General features: G+C 35.1%; 1 protein-coding gene across 3 annotated transcripts in view; it reads left to right on the forward strand.

The window, feature by feature from the left end:
- Positions 1-211: 211 nt before the first annotated feature.
- VIT (vitrin) overlaps positions 212-21288 on the forward strand; it is a 152159-nt gene continuing 131082 nt past the window's right edge. Inside the window, exons 1-3 of one of the 3 annotated variants that reach the window (XM_074288180.1) lie at positions 212-589; positions 760-865; positions 20038-20107. In XM_074288180.1, coding sequence (XP_074144281.1) covers positions 20056-20107 — 52 coding nt within the window. In that variant the 5' untranslated portion in view covers positions 212-589; positions 760-865; positions 20038-20055. The other 2 variants (XM_074288181.1, XM_074288182.1) reach the window with 2 other exon arrangements.

The following is a 21288-nucleotide window of genomic DNA, read 5'->3' on the forward strand; positions in this document are numbered from 1 at the left end:
AGAAAGAAAGAAAGAAAGAAAGAGAAGGAAAGAAAGAAAAAAAGAGGAAAGGAAGGAAAAAAGAAGGAAAGGAAGGAAAAAAGAAGGAAAGGAAAGGAAAAAAGAAAAAAAGGAGGAAGGAAGGAAGAAAGAAAAATAAAAAAGGGAGGAGAGGAGGAAGGGAAGGAAGGAAGGAAGGAAAAATAAAAGGGAGAAAAAATTTGTAGTCCAAGTGAATACTTTCACTGAAAAAATCAAGAGTCCAGCTAGTTAGCCTTTACAGAGATAGTTAAATACTTCTTTGGTATACTGCTACAATCACTTTTTTCCTCATGTTTTCAAAACAGGAGATTTTTTACAAATGTCCAAAACAATGTCTAAAAATTTTGAATGCTACTTTAGTCCTTGATTAAATAGATTTTCCTGATTTAAAAAAAAAAATTGATCTTTACTTACACTCCCCCATTGATTGTTTTGGAACTTGTAAAGTATGCTGGCTCAAGACGTGTGTTTTTGGCTAGAAGGGAGTATTTAGAAATCCCTTCCCAAAAAAAACCCAGTGGGAGTGGAAATTTAAAAGAGGACCGCCTAATTCAGCTGTGAGATGAGGGTGAGGAGAAGCATGTTTGTGTGTGTGTGTGTGTGTGTGTGTGTGTGTGTGTGTGTGCGTGCAAAATGTGTCTTTCAAAGTGCTAAGAGGCCAAGGGGGATGTTTGATTAGCTACTCTCAGGAAGAGAGAAAAGGTGCTCAGCTCTCTACTTTGTTTCTTTCTTCTTTAGAATAATTTAGCTGGAATTTGTGATGCAGAAAAGCTTTGGGGGGAAAGGCTATTCCTTCGGTGTTGTGGAAAAAATTTGAAAAAAATTATTGCACACTTCAAACAAGGTATGTCATCTATTTGTTCAACTTCTGAGCTTTATGTAGAGTTTGCTTTCCATTGTTAGAAGATCATGAAAATGTATTTCTTAAGAAACAGCAGCAGTGGCACTAAGTGGTTGTCCTTACTGACAAATTAGTAAGAGTCTCAAGAGGGAATCCTTTAGAAAGAAGGCAATGCTATATTATGTATGTTATTGCATCTTACATTCAGCTCTTGGAAATGTGCAATTTTTAAAAATTTTTTTGGCCATATAGTTAAACTAACTGCTTGTGGTGGAGAGAAATGAAACTGCATATTGGTCTGAAATTTCTTTACTATCCTTTTTTTCCTTTCATCTCTCTATGCTTTGTTTGGGCTTATGGACTATACAATTAGGAAAAGCAATGTTAGTAATGTTGATGATACTAAGTTAAAAGTGAAGTTGATTTCTGTGTTTCTGTGTTCTCTCTTCAAGTAACTGTTTATTGGATTTGGCTTTTCTGTCATAATATGAGTCTGTGTACGTTTTTTGTATGTGTGTTTGTGTGTATTTGTAGGGGTGTATAGAGGAGTGTGTGTGTGTGTGTGTGTGTGTGTGTGTGTTTAGACTGAATAGTCTTTTAGGGATAAGCCTGTAGGAATGAATGGCATTGTTATAGTCTGCCATAGAAGTTCCACCATTCAGGGGGGAGAAAGGGTATGTGATCTCTTTAGAGCATGATTTGTGTCAAACCAGTATAAACATGAAACAAATACCTTCAGCTCATGTGGAACTGAAAAGAATCAGCCCAAATAATGAGGGTTGATAACGGGTTCCTAACACTCGAGGGCAATAGGACCAGGGTCTATTAGAAAATGGAATTCACAGTTTTCTTAAGGTAGTTTGTAAAATTACAACTATACATATTTGGACACAGCTATTATTTTAGAAGAACAAACACTTTTTTTTATACACACTTTTTAAAAATGGAATTACATCATTACATCCCAGTGAAATAACCCAGAATATTTTGATGATAATTTTTTAAAATGCTTTAGTATTTTCTGTGGTTGTTTTAAATTTTTTTTATTTATATAAATTGTGCTCAGGCAAGATTTAAATATTCTTGGTCAGATCATGATCAGATGACATTTGTTTGTATGTTTTCTCTGAATATTTACTTGAGCATTAGTTTAGAAAACATAGAAGTTGAAGAGGAAGACCTGGATTCAAATCTTTGCCACTTCCCACCTGTGTAAACTGAGGCAGGTTGTTTAAACTCTCTCAGCCTCAGTTTGCTTATCTGGAAAATGAAGAGATTGGATTCAGTGACCTCTAAGATCCCTTCCAGCTCTCTATCTATAATCCTGTGTAAGCTGAGCTACTAGCTTTGATTTGATTAATTAAAATCTCCCCTTTCTTTGAAGAGCTGTCAGCCTAAGAACTGTGAGGCTACAGATGCTGCATTATTAATTGCCATGGATTGGCTCCAGGGATTAAGCTTCATTTTGAGGAATATGTCAAACAAATGGCTTTGTCTATATTGCATCTTGGTAATGAAAGAAAATACCTCACAATGAACATAGGAAATGTTAATGGCCTATCCCAAAGCCCCATTGTCTTCTTTCATGTTATTAAGTTTAACCCATAGAATTTAGACTTTTATATAAATTTTATAAAATTATTCATATGGGGAAAAATTGAAGAAATAAAAATGTCATATTCTAAACAAGTGCTTCTTTTGGATAAATTTCTATGCTTTATGTAGTTTGCTTTCCATTGGAATATAACAAAAATATATGTATTACTAAGACACAAAAGACACAGAAAATCTCCCTTTTGTTTTTGTGCTCCCAGAGTTCATTATATATGAGATACTCAACAAATATTGGTCAGTTGATTATTTGATTGAGACAGCTTAGAATTTAAATTGTTTTCTAATTTGATTTCTCAACTGATTTCTCAAATGATCCCTAAAATTCCTAGAACAGAAAATGAATGGCAGGAAAGCAGAGTGGTGCTGAAGAAAGAGAACTTTAAATATGGTTGTCTTAGGATCAACCTAGAGAAGTTAGAAATGTTTCAAGTCATAAATTTAGCACTAGTGGGGGACATTAGAGACCATCTAATTTAAACTCCTCATTTTAGATATGAGAAAACTAACAGAAATACTGGTTAAGTGATTCATCAAAAGTTATACAGATAGCAGAGACAAAAGTTGATCTCACATTCTCTAACTCTAAATCCAGGATTATTTATACTGTACTCACACTGCTGGTTCTATTCTACACCTTCCCTAAACACGGATCCCCAACCCATGATAGAAACCCTCCAAGGTTTCTTCCAAGTCTAATGTATGAAACTATGGTACCATCTTTCAAATAAGGAACTTCCCTAAACTTAGTTCAACTTAATTCAACAGGCTCTTACTATGTGCTAGGGTAAGTATTGTGCTAACTAGTTAGGTACAATTGAGAAAACTTATATAAAGCACTTTCCAAACCTTAAAGAATGATATGGATATACTATTATTATTATTATTATTATTTATTGTTGTTAATAATGACATAGAACTGCAGACTCTCATAGTTAGAAGGTATCTCAGTGATTATGCTTACCTATGCTTGAAAACAAATCCTTAATACACCTACTCAACAAAAGATTATCGAACATTTACTTGAAGAGTTTCAGTGAGGTGGAGTTCCCTACTTTCTAAGGAAGGCCATTTTACTTGAGGGTAGCTTAACTAATTAAAAATTAATTATTGAGAGGTTTTTTCTTGACTCAGATGGATCCAAAATCTCATTGATTTGAAAGTTCCCTCTAATTATGCAAATTATGCATGGAGCTCATCCATGCCATTCTATCCTGTGTGCTCCTAGAAGTTCACCACAGGAAATTAACCTAAGGCAATCCTTTTTTTCTTCTAACATCAAAAGGAAGTGCTTAATCTTCACTATATATTTTTCTTACTATTATTCATTTCCTTGATGATAACTTATTCTTATTCTTTATAGTACTTTATATTAAATATATTAATACTGCTTCATATCTATCATACACCTCTCCATTGTTATCTGTGTGAAATACATTTTTATTTCTGCAGAAACTACCATGATGCATGTCTTATTGCCATATAACATCAAAATTAAATCTCCAGATATCAAGACTAAATTTATCTTTTTGAAAATTCCATACATAGTTCCTAGTGCTTTCTTCTAAGGTCAAAGGGAATAAATATCTCTTGCTAAATTTAGAGTCCCTATAGCTTACTACCTATTATATGAAGTTAGAGGAAAAGTTATACTAGATATCCTCTAAAGTGCACACTAAAAGGCCCTGAGAGCTAGTATTCTAAGTATTCTAAGAACTTATCTTTAAGAACTTATTGCTACTTGCATAGATGAGAAGGCATCAAAATAGGAACTTTGTGGGTAGCCACTTTCATTTTTTTTAACAGATGCTGTGATTTCATTCATAAAGGTGAGTAATTTTCTTTACTAATGTAGGTTGACACCCATTTTGCAAGTTAAGATAATAAATGACAATAGCTAGGATTTATATAGTGTTTACTATATGCCATACACAGTGCTAAATGTTTCATAAATTTTATCTCATTTAATCCACCAATAATCCTGGGATATATATGCTATTATTATCCCCATTTTACAGATAAAGACACTGAAGCAAACAGAGATTAAGTAATTTTCCCATAGTCACACATCTAGTGATGTCACAGGACATATTTGAATTTATCTTCAAGCTTCACGATTGACTTCAGGTTCAGTGCTCTATCAATTTACCACTTAGCTGCCCCATATAAGATTTATAGTTTTAAAGATTTGCCTGAGACACCAAAACATTACTTGACTTGCTCAAGATCATATCACCACTATGTGTAAAAAGGGAAAACATGAACTCAGATATTTTTGATTCCAAGACCACCTCTCTGTCCTATATGCAATGTTGCAATCTGAGGAAATGTATTAATATATTTATGCTTCAAATTGACACTATTTTTTAAATCAAACAACTTTGAGACATTTTTGTTAGCTTCATGATTCAGAATTAAAAATGTTTAGGTTTGATTCGGTTCAACTTAAGATATATTTCTTGAGCAACAATCTTGTAAAAATTCCCAAAATAACACTACTGAATTCCATTCAAGACTGGACAACTCAGTATAAATTACCTAGTTGGATTTTCCTATTTGGTGTAAAACCCTGCTAGAAAGCATATTTTGAAAATCTCTTAAAATGTATCAGATAATAAATATGAAAGTCATTTAAATTATCTAATTCTCCCAGTGAAGAGCACAAGATAACAGCCCAGAATTTTTCATGCATCTTTAAAAAAAATAGAAGAGAACAAGGAATCAGACTCTCTTAAGTAGGCCATAATGCTCTAATTCCTAAAGATCCTCTAATGTAAAATGTTCAAGCAAAGCAGTAGAATTAATTACTTAAAGGAAGACTTGCTCACTTCCTTGCCTTTGATCATATACCTCTGTCTCCTAGAATGGCCTTATTTTCTTTAATTGTTCTTACCCAAATTTTACCCATATTTCAAGGGCTACTTTGAATACTACTTTTTTCTAAAATTATTGAGTAGAAGAGACATCAGAGATCGTTTCACCAATCACTCAATAAACATTTATTAAATCATGCTATGTGCTAAGTACTTGGGATACAAAGACAAGAATGAAACCATCTTTTCCCTCACAGAGCTTCTATCCTACATGAAAAATAATATGTACCTACATATATATAATTATATTCAAAAGTAAGCACAATTACTACAAATAAAACTATATTCCATAGTCCATCTATATCTGAACAAGAATCTGCTATATGTCATTACTGACAATTAGTTATAAGATTATTCACAATTCACAAGATTCACAATAATTCTTATTAGCTAGTTCTTTCAGATTTGCTGGGCATCTTTCTTACAACAACTTTGTGAGGTAAAAGGTGCAATTATCTCTATCCCTATTTTACAGATAAAGAAACAGAGGTTAAATGGCTGTCTACCATAACATAGCTTTTAAATGTCTTTGATAGAATTTAAAAAGAGGTCTTCTTCCTATAAATCATTTGCTCTCTCTACCATTATCACTTCTACATCATGACTTTCCCTGTCATGGCTTAAATATACCACAGTTTGGCATAAGAAATTAGATGAGAATCTTGGAGTTTTGCAACAGCTACCTATGACATGCAAAGTTAGTAGGCAGCATAAAAAAAGTTTAAAAGCTCAAAAATGTATAAAATACACATATATATGTATTGTATAATATCAACACATTTTATTTTTAATACCATGAATATTCAGATTCCTCTGTAATGAAGGGAGAGTCAAAAAATTTTCCGTGGATTTTCTACATCAGGGAGAACCCCTAACCCTTGCAATGTGAAAGGAATAGCTATTACACTTCCTTATTTCCTGTCTCTGGGAAAACCTCTATCTCTTTAAGCAACTCATTCTGATTTTGCATAGCTCTGCTTAAAATATGCAGAAAGCTGAAATCTGAATCTGCAACTTCCATCCATTCCTTCTCTTTTAGAGTCAATAATTCCTTCATGAAGTCTTCTCTGACTCCCTACCAGCCTACTGACCAAATAATGTCTCCTCTTATAAACTTCTTTGGCCATGCATTTATATTTCTGTTGTAGGGTTTACCATATGCTACATTGTACTGTCTTAACTTGAGTGCATCTTACCACCTAATCTTAGCCATACTTCTGGCATGGTGCCTTGTAATCAATAAACGTGGCCTTTATTAAGTGCATATTATGCTCCAAGCACTGTGCTAAGCCCTAAGGATCAGAGATGCTCCCAAGGGCTTGTTTACTTTTCCCACCATTGTGTCCCTTGCCTGTCACTTCCTCCTGGAAGTTAGGAAACATAAACCGAACTATTGAGCAACTAAATCTGGTCACAAAGTGGCTCACCTGAAATTGAGGACAATGAGGATGAGAAGCAGGATCCTAAGATCTTTTTGCATCCCATCGAGCTTTTCTTGACTCAGACCTAATGAGCTTCCTCCTAGAAATGGTCTCTAGTAGCAGCAGTATCCTGAGATCTTCATGCACAAGATTGTCCCTAGGCCTTGGTCTTTGCCCCATGAGAAGTTCCTACTCCTATAAAATCTTAGGTCCTGAAGTCCAAGATCTCTCCTCAGTGTTCTCTTTAGCAACTGAGATTAGCCTAGGCCCAGAATTCCTGACTATATTTCCACTTGTATTTGACAAGAGCTCAATTTAACATTGGTTGAATAAGTTTTTATTTATTTATTTATTGAATTTTTTAATTTGATTTAAAAGGTTTTATTTATTTATTTATTTAAACAGTTTGTTTTCTCTCCTAAAAATGGTATCTATTCTATGTAACTATAAGGGCAGAAATTATTTCCATTTGTCTTGGTATAATTATCTTCCAGAATGGTTTCTGGTTAATAATAGGTCCCTAAAAATTCTTATAGGAGTATATTGAATTGAACTGGGATTGATTTTCTCTGAGTAATAGTGTCACAGTCACTATAGCAAATTTATTTTCTGACATTGAGCTCAAGAATTCATTATCATATTCAGCTGACACATCTCAACCTTTGAAATCCTAATGTCCATTAGGTTTCACCACATTTGAGTTGGAAATCAGAAGAAAAAATTTCCCTCTGTAAAACATTTTAATAAGGATTGGCTAAGCTACTTGCCCATGGTCACCCAAATAGCAAATATTAAGAGAGAGGAAGGTTATGGAAGGAGACACCATTGCTCTATTTCTCCTTGATTTTGGACCTCTGAAAAATGAAGAGCCCAAAGCTTCTTTGGACTGTCTTTTGGCATGAGAAACATTGAATAGGTTCATTAGAAAGATGCCACAGAGAAGATATTGAGCTATACTTAATCATTAAGAATATCAACCTAGCCATTCCCGAAGGAAATCATTTATCTTCACCCCAAGGACTTAGGTTAGTGGCTTATCATAAGTATAATCTTGCTTTCCTATTACTCATACTGTTTCATAAACTCAATTTCCATAATAAAAATCTCCTCATTGACAAGACAGTAACTTGTTTCTCTGTAGAGAGAGTTAATACATACTAGTTTCCCCTTACATTCTTTCCCTGAACTTATGTTAGGGAAAAGAGAAAGCTTTGTGTGGACATGTGATAAAAAATTCATAAAATCATCCCTGAGGTGATCTATACTAGCTTGACATTCTTTTCCCTCAAATGAAAAAAAAAAAAAAAAAAGAAAAGAAAAACCAGCCCTTGGGGTAATACACCTCCTAGGTTACTGGGTCATTGGCAGTTCTGCTCTTAGTCTGTTCATGGCTCATTGCTGGAAAACATTCACTGCAGGTATTGGACTTAAAAGAGAAAGTCAGCTTGCTCAGACTGGCTTTTGCCTTTGGAAGTGAGAAGTTCTGCATTCTGAAAAGTGAAAAGGTGATTGGGGAGCAGACATAACAAAAGTCTGTTTTCATTAATATGTGAGCCCTTGACACCCTAAAACAGCTTACAGCAACATAAGTCAAGCTTCTTCATTGGAGATTTGCAATTAATTATTTGAATGGTAAGATTATGCCTGCCTGGGCTAAAAAAAAAGTATAAATGACAATGTCCTTTAAGCCTTTGTTATGATTATTAATATAATTGTGTTATGATTACATTTTACTTATGCTGGGCATTCTAACTATTCATTTCCTCTCTTAATCAAACTGACAAAGAGGTCTATGACACAAAAGTTTAAGAACCTCTGATATCATCCATTTAAAAATATTTTCACTTTAAAAAATCTTATTGATATCTTTTTTATCACCTATATTTTCCAGCATACCCATACCCTCTTTCTCTCCCAAAAGTCATATCTTGTAACAAAGACTTTAAAAAGGTAAAATAGTTTAGAAAAAACAACACATTAATAAAGGCAAATTTTAGCATTTAGTGCTCCATAGATGTATGAAGCAAATATTGGAGGGAAGAAATTATTTCATGGCGATTGGCCAGCAGTAACTCTGAAGAGAGGACGAAAGGAAAATGTTACACCTCATTGTCCAGGCTACAAACCTAGGACAAAATCATTAACAGAACTAAGAACCAACTAAATTAAAGTCACTAAGAATAAGAGAGGGTATGAGTGGCCTTTGTTAGTAAGGCTTTCTCACCTTAATATAGACTTGTCTCATTTTTTTTTTAATTTAGGAAACTTGGATGATAGTTTTAGGGTTGAAAGAGACTTTGGAGATCAGAGATAAAATTTCACAGGGTTCATGAACCTGGAGGAGGGGGGAAAAACTACATCTCTTATTTCCATTAACTTCCAACTTAATATTTCTTTCAATTATTCAAAATCACTATTCTGAGAGGGGTCCATAGGCTTGACCAAACTAACAAAGGGGTCCAAGACATACAAAAATGGTTTAAGAATCTCTGATATTATCCAACCCTTTCATTTTAAAAAATTATTGTTGTTGTCTTTTCCAGTGTATCATACCCTCTTTTCTCCTCAATAGTCATATCTTTTTTAGGTTCTTTTAAAAAAAAAAACTTTTTATTTTCAAAATACATGCAAAGATAGTTTTCAACATTAACCCTTGCAAAACCCTATGTTTCAAGTTTTTCTCCCTCCCTTCCCTCACCTCCTCCCTTAGATAGTAAGCAATCCAATATATGTTAAACATATGCAATTCTTCTATACATATTTCCACATTTATTATGCTACATAAGAAAAATCATATAAAAAAGGAAAAATAAGAAAGAAAAAAAGCAAACAAAGAACAACAAAAAGAACAAATAGTTATATTGTGGTCCACATTCTGGACTACATGATCCTCTTTCTGGAAGCAGATGGCTCTTTTCTCTCCATCACAATTTCATTGGAACTGTCCTGAATCACCTCATTGTTGAAAAGAGCCAAGTCCATCAGGATTGATTATCACATAATCTTGTTGCCATTGTAGACAATGTTCTTTTGGTTCTTCTCACTTCATTTAGCATGAGGTCATGTTTTAGGCAAAAGTCATATCTTATAACAATCAAAAAAAGATTAAATAGCCAGTTAAACAGCACATAAATAAAGTCAGATATGAATATGCAATACTCCATACTTTACTTCATGGCCATTGGAAGGTGACCCTGAAAAGAGGACCAAAGGGATACAACTCATTGTACAGACTACAAACTGAAGGCAAAATCATTAGCAGAACCAACGACCAACTAAATGAAAATTACTTAAGAAGTGAGAGATGGTATGGGTGAGCATTGGCTCAGCAAAACCGACACATTAATAAAGTCAGATTAACATGTAGTGCTTCATAAATTCCATATTCTTTAAGCACCCCTTCCCCATCTCAGCAAAGAAAGGAGAGAGGTGAGTTCTTATATTTCTTTCTTGGAACCAAGCATGATATTTCCACTTTCATTATTTTAATCATAGCTATTTATTTCTTGGTTACCTTGCTTTTCATTAGTTCATATTTTCCCATGCTTCTCTGATCCACCATATTTATTATTTTTTACAATATTTCATTACATCCATGTATCACAACTTGTTTAGTCATTTATCAATCAATAGATATCTATTTTATTTGCATTTCTTTGCCTTTCTTCAGCATAGTGCCCCTTGCTTTTTGCTTTTAAGGCCCTTTCTTATTATTATTTACCTCTTCAAGATATATGCCTAGAAACAGAATTTCTGAATTAAAGAGTAATGATAGATATTTTAGTTACTTGGTTAGCATAATTTCAAATTACTATCCAGAATTAATACCTTCATTACACCGATAAGAAAATAGATCTAATTAAGCAAATTGCCCAGGCTCATAAAAATAGTAAAGGATAAAGGAAAGATTTGAATATAGATCATTGGTTGCAGCATATAAATACAATGAGTACTATGAAATAAGTACAAGGGGGAAAAAACATCAAAGATACACTTGACAGAAAAAAAAAAGTGGGTCAGCTATATAACAAGAGTAAAGACATAAAAAATGGATGGAGAAGTGAGTGCTGCCTTGTTCCCCAAAGGTTGTCCCCTGCATATGGGCCAGATTCTCTATGAAGCATTTACAGAAGAGCTTGAACATGAATTTTCCAGGTTGTATCACAGTGAAGGAGTTGTTATTGATAAGATGAGCACCTTCATTGAGAATTGAAGGAATTATTAAAGTATCAAAATGAAATTTTGGCAGCTCCATTTCCACAACTACATAACCTCAGTGGAGATAGTATTCCTATTTTTGGTAGCTTGAAGAAAGTTGGAAGACCCATAAACTAGATTGTCTTATCTTCTGTGATGAGAGTCTGCTAAGAGGGCCAGAGAATGATTTTATGAGTCAGAATCACTGAATTTCAGAATTTGAAAGGTCTTTGGAGCTCATCCAATCCAAAATTCATTCTCCAGCATCTATAACAACCAATTAGCTAGCTTCTTCTTAAAGTCTTCCAGTGAAAGAAAACCCATTGTCTCTCTAGACAATCCATTCCTGATTACCAGGAATTTTTATCTTTATATCAAGTCTAAATTGACCTCTATACAACTTCTATCCAAGACTCCTAATCCTGCCATCTGAAAGCCAAACAGAAAAATAGAATTCCTTTACCATATTCCAGTTCTCCAAACATTTAAATACAGCTGTCATATCTCACCTAAATTTAAACATTTCCATTTCCTTCAACCCTCAAAGGGTACTATCTTGAACCAGGCTCATCACCATCCCATCTTGTTTACCCACCACTACAGTCTTCCTAGCCTACCAATGTCATTCCTAAAACATAACCTTGAACTAAACACAATATTGCAGATGTGCTCTGATCACAGAAGAATACATGCTTCTCATGCTCTGGATCTTGGCTCTAAGATCATTTACTTTTGTGTTCCACATCAAACATTTGACATATTGAACTATCACACCAATAAAATCTTCAGTCCTTTTTAAAGTAAATTTTAACTTAGCCATGCCTTTCCCATTTTGCGCTTCATGAAGTTGATTTTTTGAACTCAAGTGTAAGACTTTACATTTAGCCCTATTAAATTTCATCTAAGAGGAAGCATGTCATAATGGGTAGGTAACCTGACATCAAGATGACCTGGATTTGAGGCTTCCCTCTGCATATACTGACTATGCAACATTGGGCAAATTATTTAATTTATCAAACCCCAGGCTTAAACCATATATTCCAGAAGAGATTACTATCTTTATTAATAGACGGTTCACCAGGATGTCCTTTATCTTGACTAAATCCCAGGTTCTGATCAAAAAACAAAATAAAATATGGGTATAGAAGAAAAATCAGACGCCATGTTATGTAATATAGTCATTTTATAGATATAAAAATTGAGTGTTGGGATAAGTTAAATGATAAATTAAATAAAATATACCATAAAAAATACCATAAAAGTAAGGTTTGAACTGAGGTCCTCTGACCCCAGAGTAAGTGCTTTTCCCTCTAATCACATAGAAAAAGCATAGAACTACTCAATTTGATCCAGTGTTCTAGTCTGGGGGAAAAAAATTTAGGACAGTACTTGTCATTCAACACCTGAGGGGACAGATTACACAAATAATCTCTCAGATACTACTCAGCTTCCAGAGGACAGGCAAGGATGGGAGGCAATGGAAGTCAATGACAGACTAGATGACAGACCAGGCTTACTCATGTGCTTCAGAATTTAAGACAAAAGCAAAAATAGAGGCCATTTTTGATCCTGGTGATTACAGCTTAATTGAAACAAATTTAATAAAATCACATTTATGATATCTAGCTACTTTGATAATCAGAAATCCCACAGCCTCTAGGAAAAAAAAGAAATCAGAGAGTATCACACACAGTAGGTAATTTTAGATGTAAGAGGCATCTTAATTTTCAGCTTCAATGATTACAGAAAACTGGTAAATCCCATAAAATGACCAGAGAGACTAAGATGAGATCATAGCCCATTCTATGACTTTCTAACCAAGTGTTTTCCCTAATGTATATCTTTCCTGTCACCTACCATTATAGAAGATAAATAACTCTTGAAAGCAGTTCTCTTGACCCCGTTTAGGGGCCATCCCTACTAACTAGTATTTTCCCCCAACGGCAATGGAAGAGCTGAACTACCACTTCAGAGATGTAATTACCATGTGCAATATTCCAAAGCATCACTATGGGTCAGAAGCCTTTGTGGATCTGGTAAGCATTACCATATGTCAGTCTGTTAGCGAAATGCAAAGTGATGGCCTGAGAAATGCACACAAAAAGTCTCTCCTTGGCTTTGGTTTTTATGACAAAGCTAAAGATAGCATGGCATGGAGCAACTTGAGATGAAGAAAACATGCCCCACAGATCAGATGAACCAGAGAGTACAAAAACTCTCTGGCTGTAAATGGTGGCTAGAAATTAATCTTGGGAGAGAAAAAAACTCCTAATATGTCTGGGGTTCAGTCCTGCATTTTCAACTGCCTTTTGGGCATCTCCATCTAAATGACAACTTAAACTCAGCATGTCTGTGGGAACATAACATACTGAATCCAGACTATTTGAATTTATATCTTACCTCTGCATTTTGTGTGGCTTTGGTCAAGTCACTTAACCACTTTGTGCCTCAGTTTCCTTATCTGTAAAATAAGGGTATTATGCCACATGGCCTTTAAGGTCTCCTTCAGCTATAAAATCTGTGGTGCTATGTACTCATTATCTTCCAGTACTAAAGTCTGCCCTTTCTCCTTACTTCTCTATTTTTAATGATGGCACTAGTACTAGCCCAGTCTAGGCTTGAAATCTGAGCCACTCTTGTGAGTGTCATCCTCTTTCTTATACCCTCTATCCAGCCTGTTGCCAAATCCTTCCTAATGTGTAAGTCTGATAATGTAATTTTCCCAATCTGACAATGTAATTTTTTCCAAGCCAAAAACCTTCCCTGGTAATTGCCCATTGTATTCAAAATTAAATATAAATTCTTCAGTCTGGCATCAATGACTCTCCATAATCTTTCTTCAACCTACAATTATAGGTTTATTTCATGGTGCCCAACTTTGAATATATTATACCCCAGCCAAATTGGACTATTCAAGTTCCCCAGGCTCATTTTGTCTTCTCCTATCACTACCTTTTTCCACATCCTCCTTCACCTGTACCTGGAATTAATTTCCTCCAAACCCATCAACTGCAACTGAATTCCCTCTCTTTCTCTGATTTTTCACCTGCCCAATTAGGAGGGATTCCTTTCCTCTTAAGCAGCACACATTTCTGCAATTGATATAATACTCGAAGCTTTATAAAGCCCTTACCCCTACAACATCTTTAGAATCCATATTGCAAGCGTACACACTTCTCTATTTGGCATTTAAAGTCCTTCACATTTTTTTACAGTTAAAGGTTCTGATAAAGGTCTCATTTCCAAAATATATAGAGAATTGACTCTAATTTATAAGAAATCAAGCCATTCTCCAATTAATAAATGGTCAAAGGATATGAACAGACAATTTTCAGATGATGAAATTGAAATTATTTCTACTCATATGAAAGGGTGTTCCAAATCACTATTGATAAGAGAAATGCAAATTAAGACAACTTTGAGATACCACAACACACCTGTCTGATTGGCTAAGATGACAGGAAAAGATAATGATGAATGTTGGAGGAGATGCAAGAAAATTGGGACACTGATACATTGTTGGTGGAACTGTGAATGGATCCAACCATTCTGGAGAGTAATTTGGAACTATGTTCAAAAAGTTATCAAACTGTGTATGCCCTTTGATCCAACAGTATTACTACTGGGCTTATATCCCAAAGAGATCTTAAAGAAGGGAAAGGGACCTGTATGTGCAAAGATGTTTGTGGCAGCCCTTTTTGTGACTAAAAACTGGAAATTGAATGAATGCCCATCATTCCAGTTGGAAAATGGCTGGGTAAATTATAGCATGTGAATGTTATGGAATATTATTGTTCTGTAAGAAATGACCAGCAGGATGAATACAGAGAGGTTTGGAGAAACTTACATGAACTTATGTTAAGTGAAATGAAATGATCAGGAGATCATTTTACACTTCCACAACAATATTATATGAAAATAAATTCTGATGGAAATGGATATCTTGGGCAATGAGAAGATCCAATTCAGCTCCAATTGATCAATGAACAGAGCCAGCTACACTCAGAGAAAGAGCACTGGGAAATGAATTTGGACTACTTGAATTTTTGTTTTTCTTCCCAGGTTATTTTTATCTCTCTGAATACTATTTTTCTTGTGCAACAAGAGAACTGTACAAATATGTACACATGTATTATATTTAATATGTATCTTAACATGTTTAACATGTATGAGACTGCCTTTCATCTAGGGAAGGGGTGGAGGGAAGGAAGGAAAAAGTTGGAACAGAAGTGATTGAAAGGGACAATGTTGAAAAATTACCCATGCATATGTTCTGTCAATAAAAAAGCTATTATAAAAAAAGTATTGCACTAAACTTGAGCTGTACCTCAAAAGAAAAAAAAAGGGATTCTATGAGACAGAGGAAATAAGAATTATATTACATGGATCAAGAGTAACCAGTACAAAAGCATGGAAATGAGAAATGATGTGAAGAACAGAGAAGGCCAGTTTTATTGAATTACAGTGTATAAGAGGAGGAGTAATATCCACTAAATCTGGAAAACATAGTATAGGGTTAGCTTATATAAGGTTTTAAAAATTAACCAGACTTAGTATTTTATTCTAAAGGCAATAGGAAATCACCAGCATTAGTTGAATTTGGGAGTTAACATTTTTGAAGTATGTTTAATGAAAATCACTTTTGCAGTATTATATAAGATAGGAGTGGTGAGAAAATTAGAACATGAAAACTAATTAGGTGACTATTGCAATAATCTAGGCAAAAGATGATAAGGGTCTGGAAAAGGTAGTGACTGTGTGAGTAGAAAGGAGAAAGAGAAAAAGAAAAGAAAAATATGACAAGACAGAGATTGGTGATATGCCATCGACAATGGCCTCGAGTAGTCCCTTCAGTCAGCCATAGAAATGTAAGTCAATCCCTCATCAATCAAAGGTTTCATATTTCCCCTAGACAATGCTGCCTATGAGCTTGCAGTATCTCAAAAGGGAAAGAACCATAGCAGTAAGCTGTCTAACTTGGCTGGACCAAATGCCAGCAGTGAGCACCAGAAGCAACTTTATAGCTGTTCTGTCAAAAGCATCAAAGTTGGCCACTAGTATGTCTCCCTTATGTTTTCTTCCACCTCTCCCAATACTGCTGGATAGTTCTGGGCTCCACTGCCCACTTGTCATTTGTAAGATACAAATGATTGTTTTTATGATAGTTATCCTCAGAATATCAGTTCAGGTGAAAAACAAGTTTTTGTTGTGTGTATTCAGCATGATGTGGGGTAATAAAAAAACCGACACAACTATAGAATATGATTCTTGCCCTCCATAAGTTTATAACCTTGCTTTAGAGACAAGGCAAATGAAACAACAATAATAATTCATGAAAGAATGCAATTATGTTAATTCTTCCTTCACATCTTACAAAAGTCCCTTCCTTTCTTTTCCCATTACCACCACTCTAATTCCTGCCTTCTTACCTGGACTGTTACATTCTCCTAACAACTTCTTTGCTCCAATTTCTTCACACCCTACACTTTGATTCCCAACTGACCTTCGAAGACGTTTTTTACTACTTTAAACATGTTACCCTTGTTATGTCCCCATGAACCTTCAATATTTTCCTATTGTCTATACAATGAGACACAAATTTCTTTACTTGCGATTAAAGAACATCTACAATTTAGGCTCATCTCTAACTGCTCATCGAACATGAACTCTCTGCGCAAACAGAACTGATCAACTCACCATTCTCTGAAGATACCTTGTACTTTCCTACTTCATTACATTTCTTCCTCCCATATATAATGCCCTTTCTGGTCCTTCCAACCATTCTGCAAGGTTGAGCTCAAATTCTACTTCCTCGTAGCTTATATTGTTAATATTTTTCCTACCTCTGCTTGTCTTTCTCCACTAAAATGCTACTTAGAATCTCAGCGTAAGATGATAGCAAGCAAAGAATCTTCAAAGCTATTTCAAAAAAACAAAAGCTCTGGAAAGTCCTACCAAGATTCAAATACTGACCTAGCCACGGTTTATATGTGTATCATCCAAGGACTAGCCTAGCTAAATTCAGACAAGACTCAGCACCAGAATTTTGGCTACCAAATTAGAATTTTCTTTTTAGTCACAGGAACTTAAATCTCATCTCCTGAAACAGAGAGATGATGACTTGTATAGGAGGATAAGTTCTCATGTCATTAAAATGTTAAGTATTAGATCTATAATTTTCAAATGGTATTTGTTCCAGGGCATCCTTCAAATGTGCTATGAGTTTTATGGAACTTACATATATGACTGCATTTAAGTCTTATCTTAAATGGTATTACACATATACTTTTAATCACCTGTACATGGATAAGTCTTCTTATTCTTCAATAATATACCATCATTCCTCTCAACAAAAAATAATCCTGTGCTGAGCAAAAATAAATAAATAAATAAATAAAATCATTGTGTTAGCCATCACATTCCCAAGAATGTTATAAATTCCACTTGGCATACTCTTACCCACTAAATAACATTACAATGCCTTAAGCATAATAGGTTCTCAATAAATATTTATTGTTACAATACATTCTATTTCTTTCTCTTTTACCCAAAATATTTAGTTGTTGTTTACAAAATTCTGTAACAAAAGCTAAAGCCACTCTAAGAATGAATTTGCCTATTTGAAGTATGCTAGTTTGAAAATCTGTCTTCCTTTTTTTTTTAAATCAAAACTAACTTAGTAGTACAACTTGTGCTCCAACTATTAATTTTGTGGTATTTCACAGTCAGAGAATCCAGTTAACAGGAGCATCAACACTCATTTCATTCAGCTGGTACCTAAACAAGAATTCCCTCTCAAAATAAGTAATAAGGAGTCAGTCACTCTCCACTTGAAAACCTCTGAGGAAAAATCCACTATCAGAGCTGAAACTTCCATGAGGAAAATGGGCACCAATATTGGGGGAGTGGGAGGAACTTCCTCCTGGGAGAAGTAAGCTGTCTCCCACAATGATCACAGCCCTCATACTCCCCTCAAGATCATCTACCAGCCAGTACTGTCCGCCTTAAAATTTTGAGACACTTCCCTTTATCTAGTTTTTTTCCTCTCCTCATACCCCTGTAGAAACAAGAGCTAGCCTGCCCCATGCAAATGTGGTCAGGCTCATCTTCTGAGTGACTGTTGCCAGCACCCTTGCACACCGACAAACATATACCCAAAACAGTTTTTCTTTATAGTTTCTCTTTATAGTTCTACACCCCCAGTCCGAAGACAACCCATTCTGCTTTGGGGCAGCTCAGCCATAAATGTTTACCAGCTATGGTTGGCTGACCTGTTTGCTGACCTTGAAAATGGATAAGAATGGGAACTTTTCACATGTTTTGAAGGGCGAGTTTCCATCTCACTTGTCTATGCAAAGAAACAAACTAACTAAATAGTAGCTATAATGAGACAGAGTCCTGCAAACATTCTTGCAGCAAGTACAATGGATCTGGTCAGTTTCCATCACTGGTGACTCATTATATTGATGTTATCTCCTCAGGGCTTAGAAAATTTACTGGAATCCTACTTGTTTTTATGTGTCCATCTAGCACATGAAAAATCAAATTTCATTTCCTAGTCACATCCTGAAATCCCAAGGGTTTAGGCAGGACTTGCAACTGGGCCACTTAAGTTTTCTTTAAACCTTTCCAAAGGAAACATTTTTTCTCTCCCTCCCTCCCTCTTTCTCTTTCTCCATCCTTTTCCCTTCTTTCCTTTCCTTCTCTGTCTCTCTGTCTCTGTCTCTTTGTCTCTCTCTGTCTCTGTGTGTGTCTCTCTCTGTAAATCTTTGTCTCTCTGTGTGTTTCTCTGTTTCCGTGTCAATCTCATGTAATATGTATATAAATACATATATGTATGTGTGTGTTTCTATATTATATATATTTTTTCTTTTCCTTCAAAATTCCATTTCCTAGAGAAAAGGACAATATCATCAAAAAGGCAAAGTTTCTTACTATGTTCATCAGCAGAAATAGATTAGGGGAAGAAGGGTGCCAGGAGAGGGGAGAACTGAGCCTCTAGTATTTACTTCAAAGGCAATCTGGAACTATTTAGATCTACTAAATATGCAAACACTAATTTCTTAGATTAATGAAGGCACATGAGAAATACATCACAATTAAATTTTTTACAAAGCACATCACAGCTCTCCCTGTATTACACTGGATCCCAAGATAGGTTTTAATGGCATCATGTATACTTTGAGACTGAAGCCTATTAACTAGTCATTATTTAATTGATGGTTACTAGCTTTCTTCAGGGACTAAAGCTTAAAGTTTAGCAACGTAGCTTGTTCTGTTTGGTTTAGACTTGTTCCTTAGACTAATTGTTATTGTTTTTAATACTATAAAAAGCAACAATTAAGAAAGATTCAATATACAGCAAAATAAATCATAGCACTTTAGGGTCAGAATTCTTTCATTTTACAAATTAAGAGGCTGATTCTAGTGATTTGGCTGCCCTATCTCTAGTAACTAGAAAGTGTCAGAGGCAGAATGTGAATCTAGGTCTTCTCAATACTAACTCTGCATCAAGCAATCTGCTCTTATATAAGTATAGATATGGCATAAGTAAGGAGTGTCAAAGGTTCAAAGAATCCTTAGCTCAGAGCTTTGAGGACCAACCACTGCGAAAGGCATGACAGATCACTGCAGAGTTCACCCAGCTAATACATTTGCAGACCAACAGTCCCCCCAATGCTGGCAACTCTCAGGATAAAACCCCAAGATGCTCCCAGAAATAAGCATAGCATTTGACTGGCGTATTTCCAAACCTGGTCTGGTATTTTGCTGAGACTGTCTTTTTTTTCCCACTGTCTCATTGTTTGGTCCAAGGAAAAGACAAGAACCCAAAAGAAGTGGCAAGGAGGCTGATGGCTCCAGTTGGCATGTCTAGCCTAGGATAGCTACTGTGAATGCCAGAAACACAGGCCATCTGTTATCTTAGTGTGACATGTACAGGAGGGCACAACTTGGGATCCTGGGGCTCCAGAGGACAATGTAGAGTGATATAGCTGATTCTCTATCATTAAGCGAGCTGAAATTCAGAACTTCTGGCTGAAATGTTATGGTGTTATTGTTTCTTCCTCTCCAGGGTGCCATTCTGATATTTATGGGAATTGCTGTTCTCGCTATGAAGGCATCTGTTATTGAAATGTTCCTTGGTAAGTACTTTTATATGTGTATCTGGATACACTCATAACATTTTCCTAAGAACTGAGGAAAAAAACAAGCCAAAAAAGTTTTTAAACAAAAATATATTGCATAAACACTATTGTAAGTCTTCTCAAGATAAACATTCTGGGAGAAAGTTATAAGAAAGAATGTTAACTACATATTTGATTAATTTTATGTGCTATTCATCTACCTACCAAGAAACACAAAAGCATGATTGCTGATTGGCTTCTTGATTGCCTGGACTCAAATTTAGTCCAGCTAATGTTCATAGGGCAGCACATTTCTAGGTTAAGGCTCTGAGAAGCCCTTTACTTCCAAACTAGTTCCAACCTTATTTACAAGGATGTATCCACCATTTAGTAAACATTTATTAAGCACCTACTATGTGCTAAACATTGAAGAAAATCTAAACTTATATTAAGCATAGCCACATATGGACATAACTATCTATAGGACACCTAGGTAATACAATGAATGGAGTACCAGGCCTGGAGACAGGAAAACTCATCTTCCTAAGTTCAAACTTGGCCTTCAATATTAGCTGTGTGACCCCAGGCAAAATACTTAACACTTAACTGTTTGTCTCAGTTTCCTCATCAACAAAATGAAGTGAAGAAGAAAATAGTAAACCATTCCAGTATTTTTGCCAAGAAAAGCTAAATGGGGTCATGAATAATTGGACACAACTGAAAAGCTACAGGACAACAAGATCACCACCACTCTCAAGGAACTTATGTTCTACTTGAGGGAAACAGCACATACACAGAAACAAAAGAGTTAAAAACCTGACTCACTAGCCACTCAATTTCCTCATCTTTAAAATGAAGTGGTTGGAGTGGACAACCTCTAAGATCTTTTTTCTATTCTATATTTTATATTCATTCTATATCTTTTTATTGACTTATGCATGGAGAAGGGGTACTCCCATCCTCCCCCCAATTAATGTAACCATAGGAGGCCCAGACAACTAAATTGAACAACCAATCAAAGGCGTTAATTAGTTGTGAATAAGTTCTTGATAAATTTGGGAGGAGAGAAATGCTTTGATCTTTGGATTAAGATAGATGATAGCCATATAACTTGTGATTGGCTTAAAGACTCAGAAAAGCCTCATGTATAACACAACAAATCAATTTTTAAAATCTCACAAATACATTAAAGTGGATTG

This window comes from Sminthopsis crassicaudata, chromosome 2 (assembly GCF_048593235.1).
Source record: "Sminthopsis crassicaudata isolate SCR6 chromosome 2, ASM4859323v1, whole genome shotgun sequence".
Lineage (NCBI taxonomy): Eukaryota > Metazoa > Chordata > Mammalia > Dasyuromorphia > Dasyuridae > Sminthopsis > Sminthopsis crassicaudata.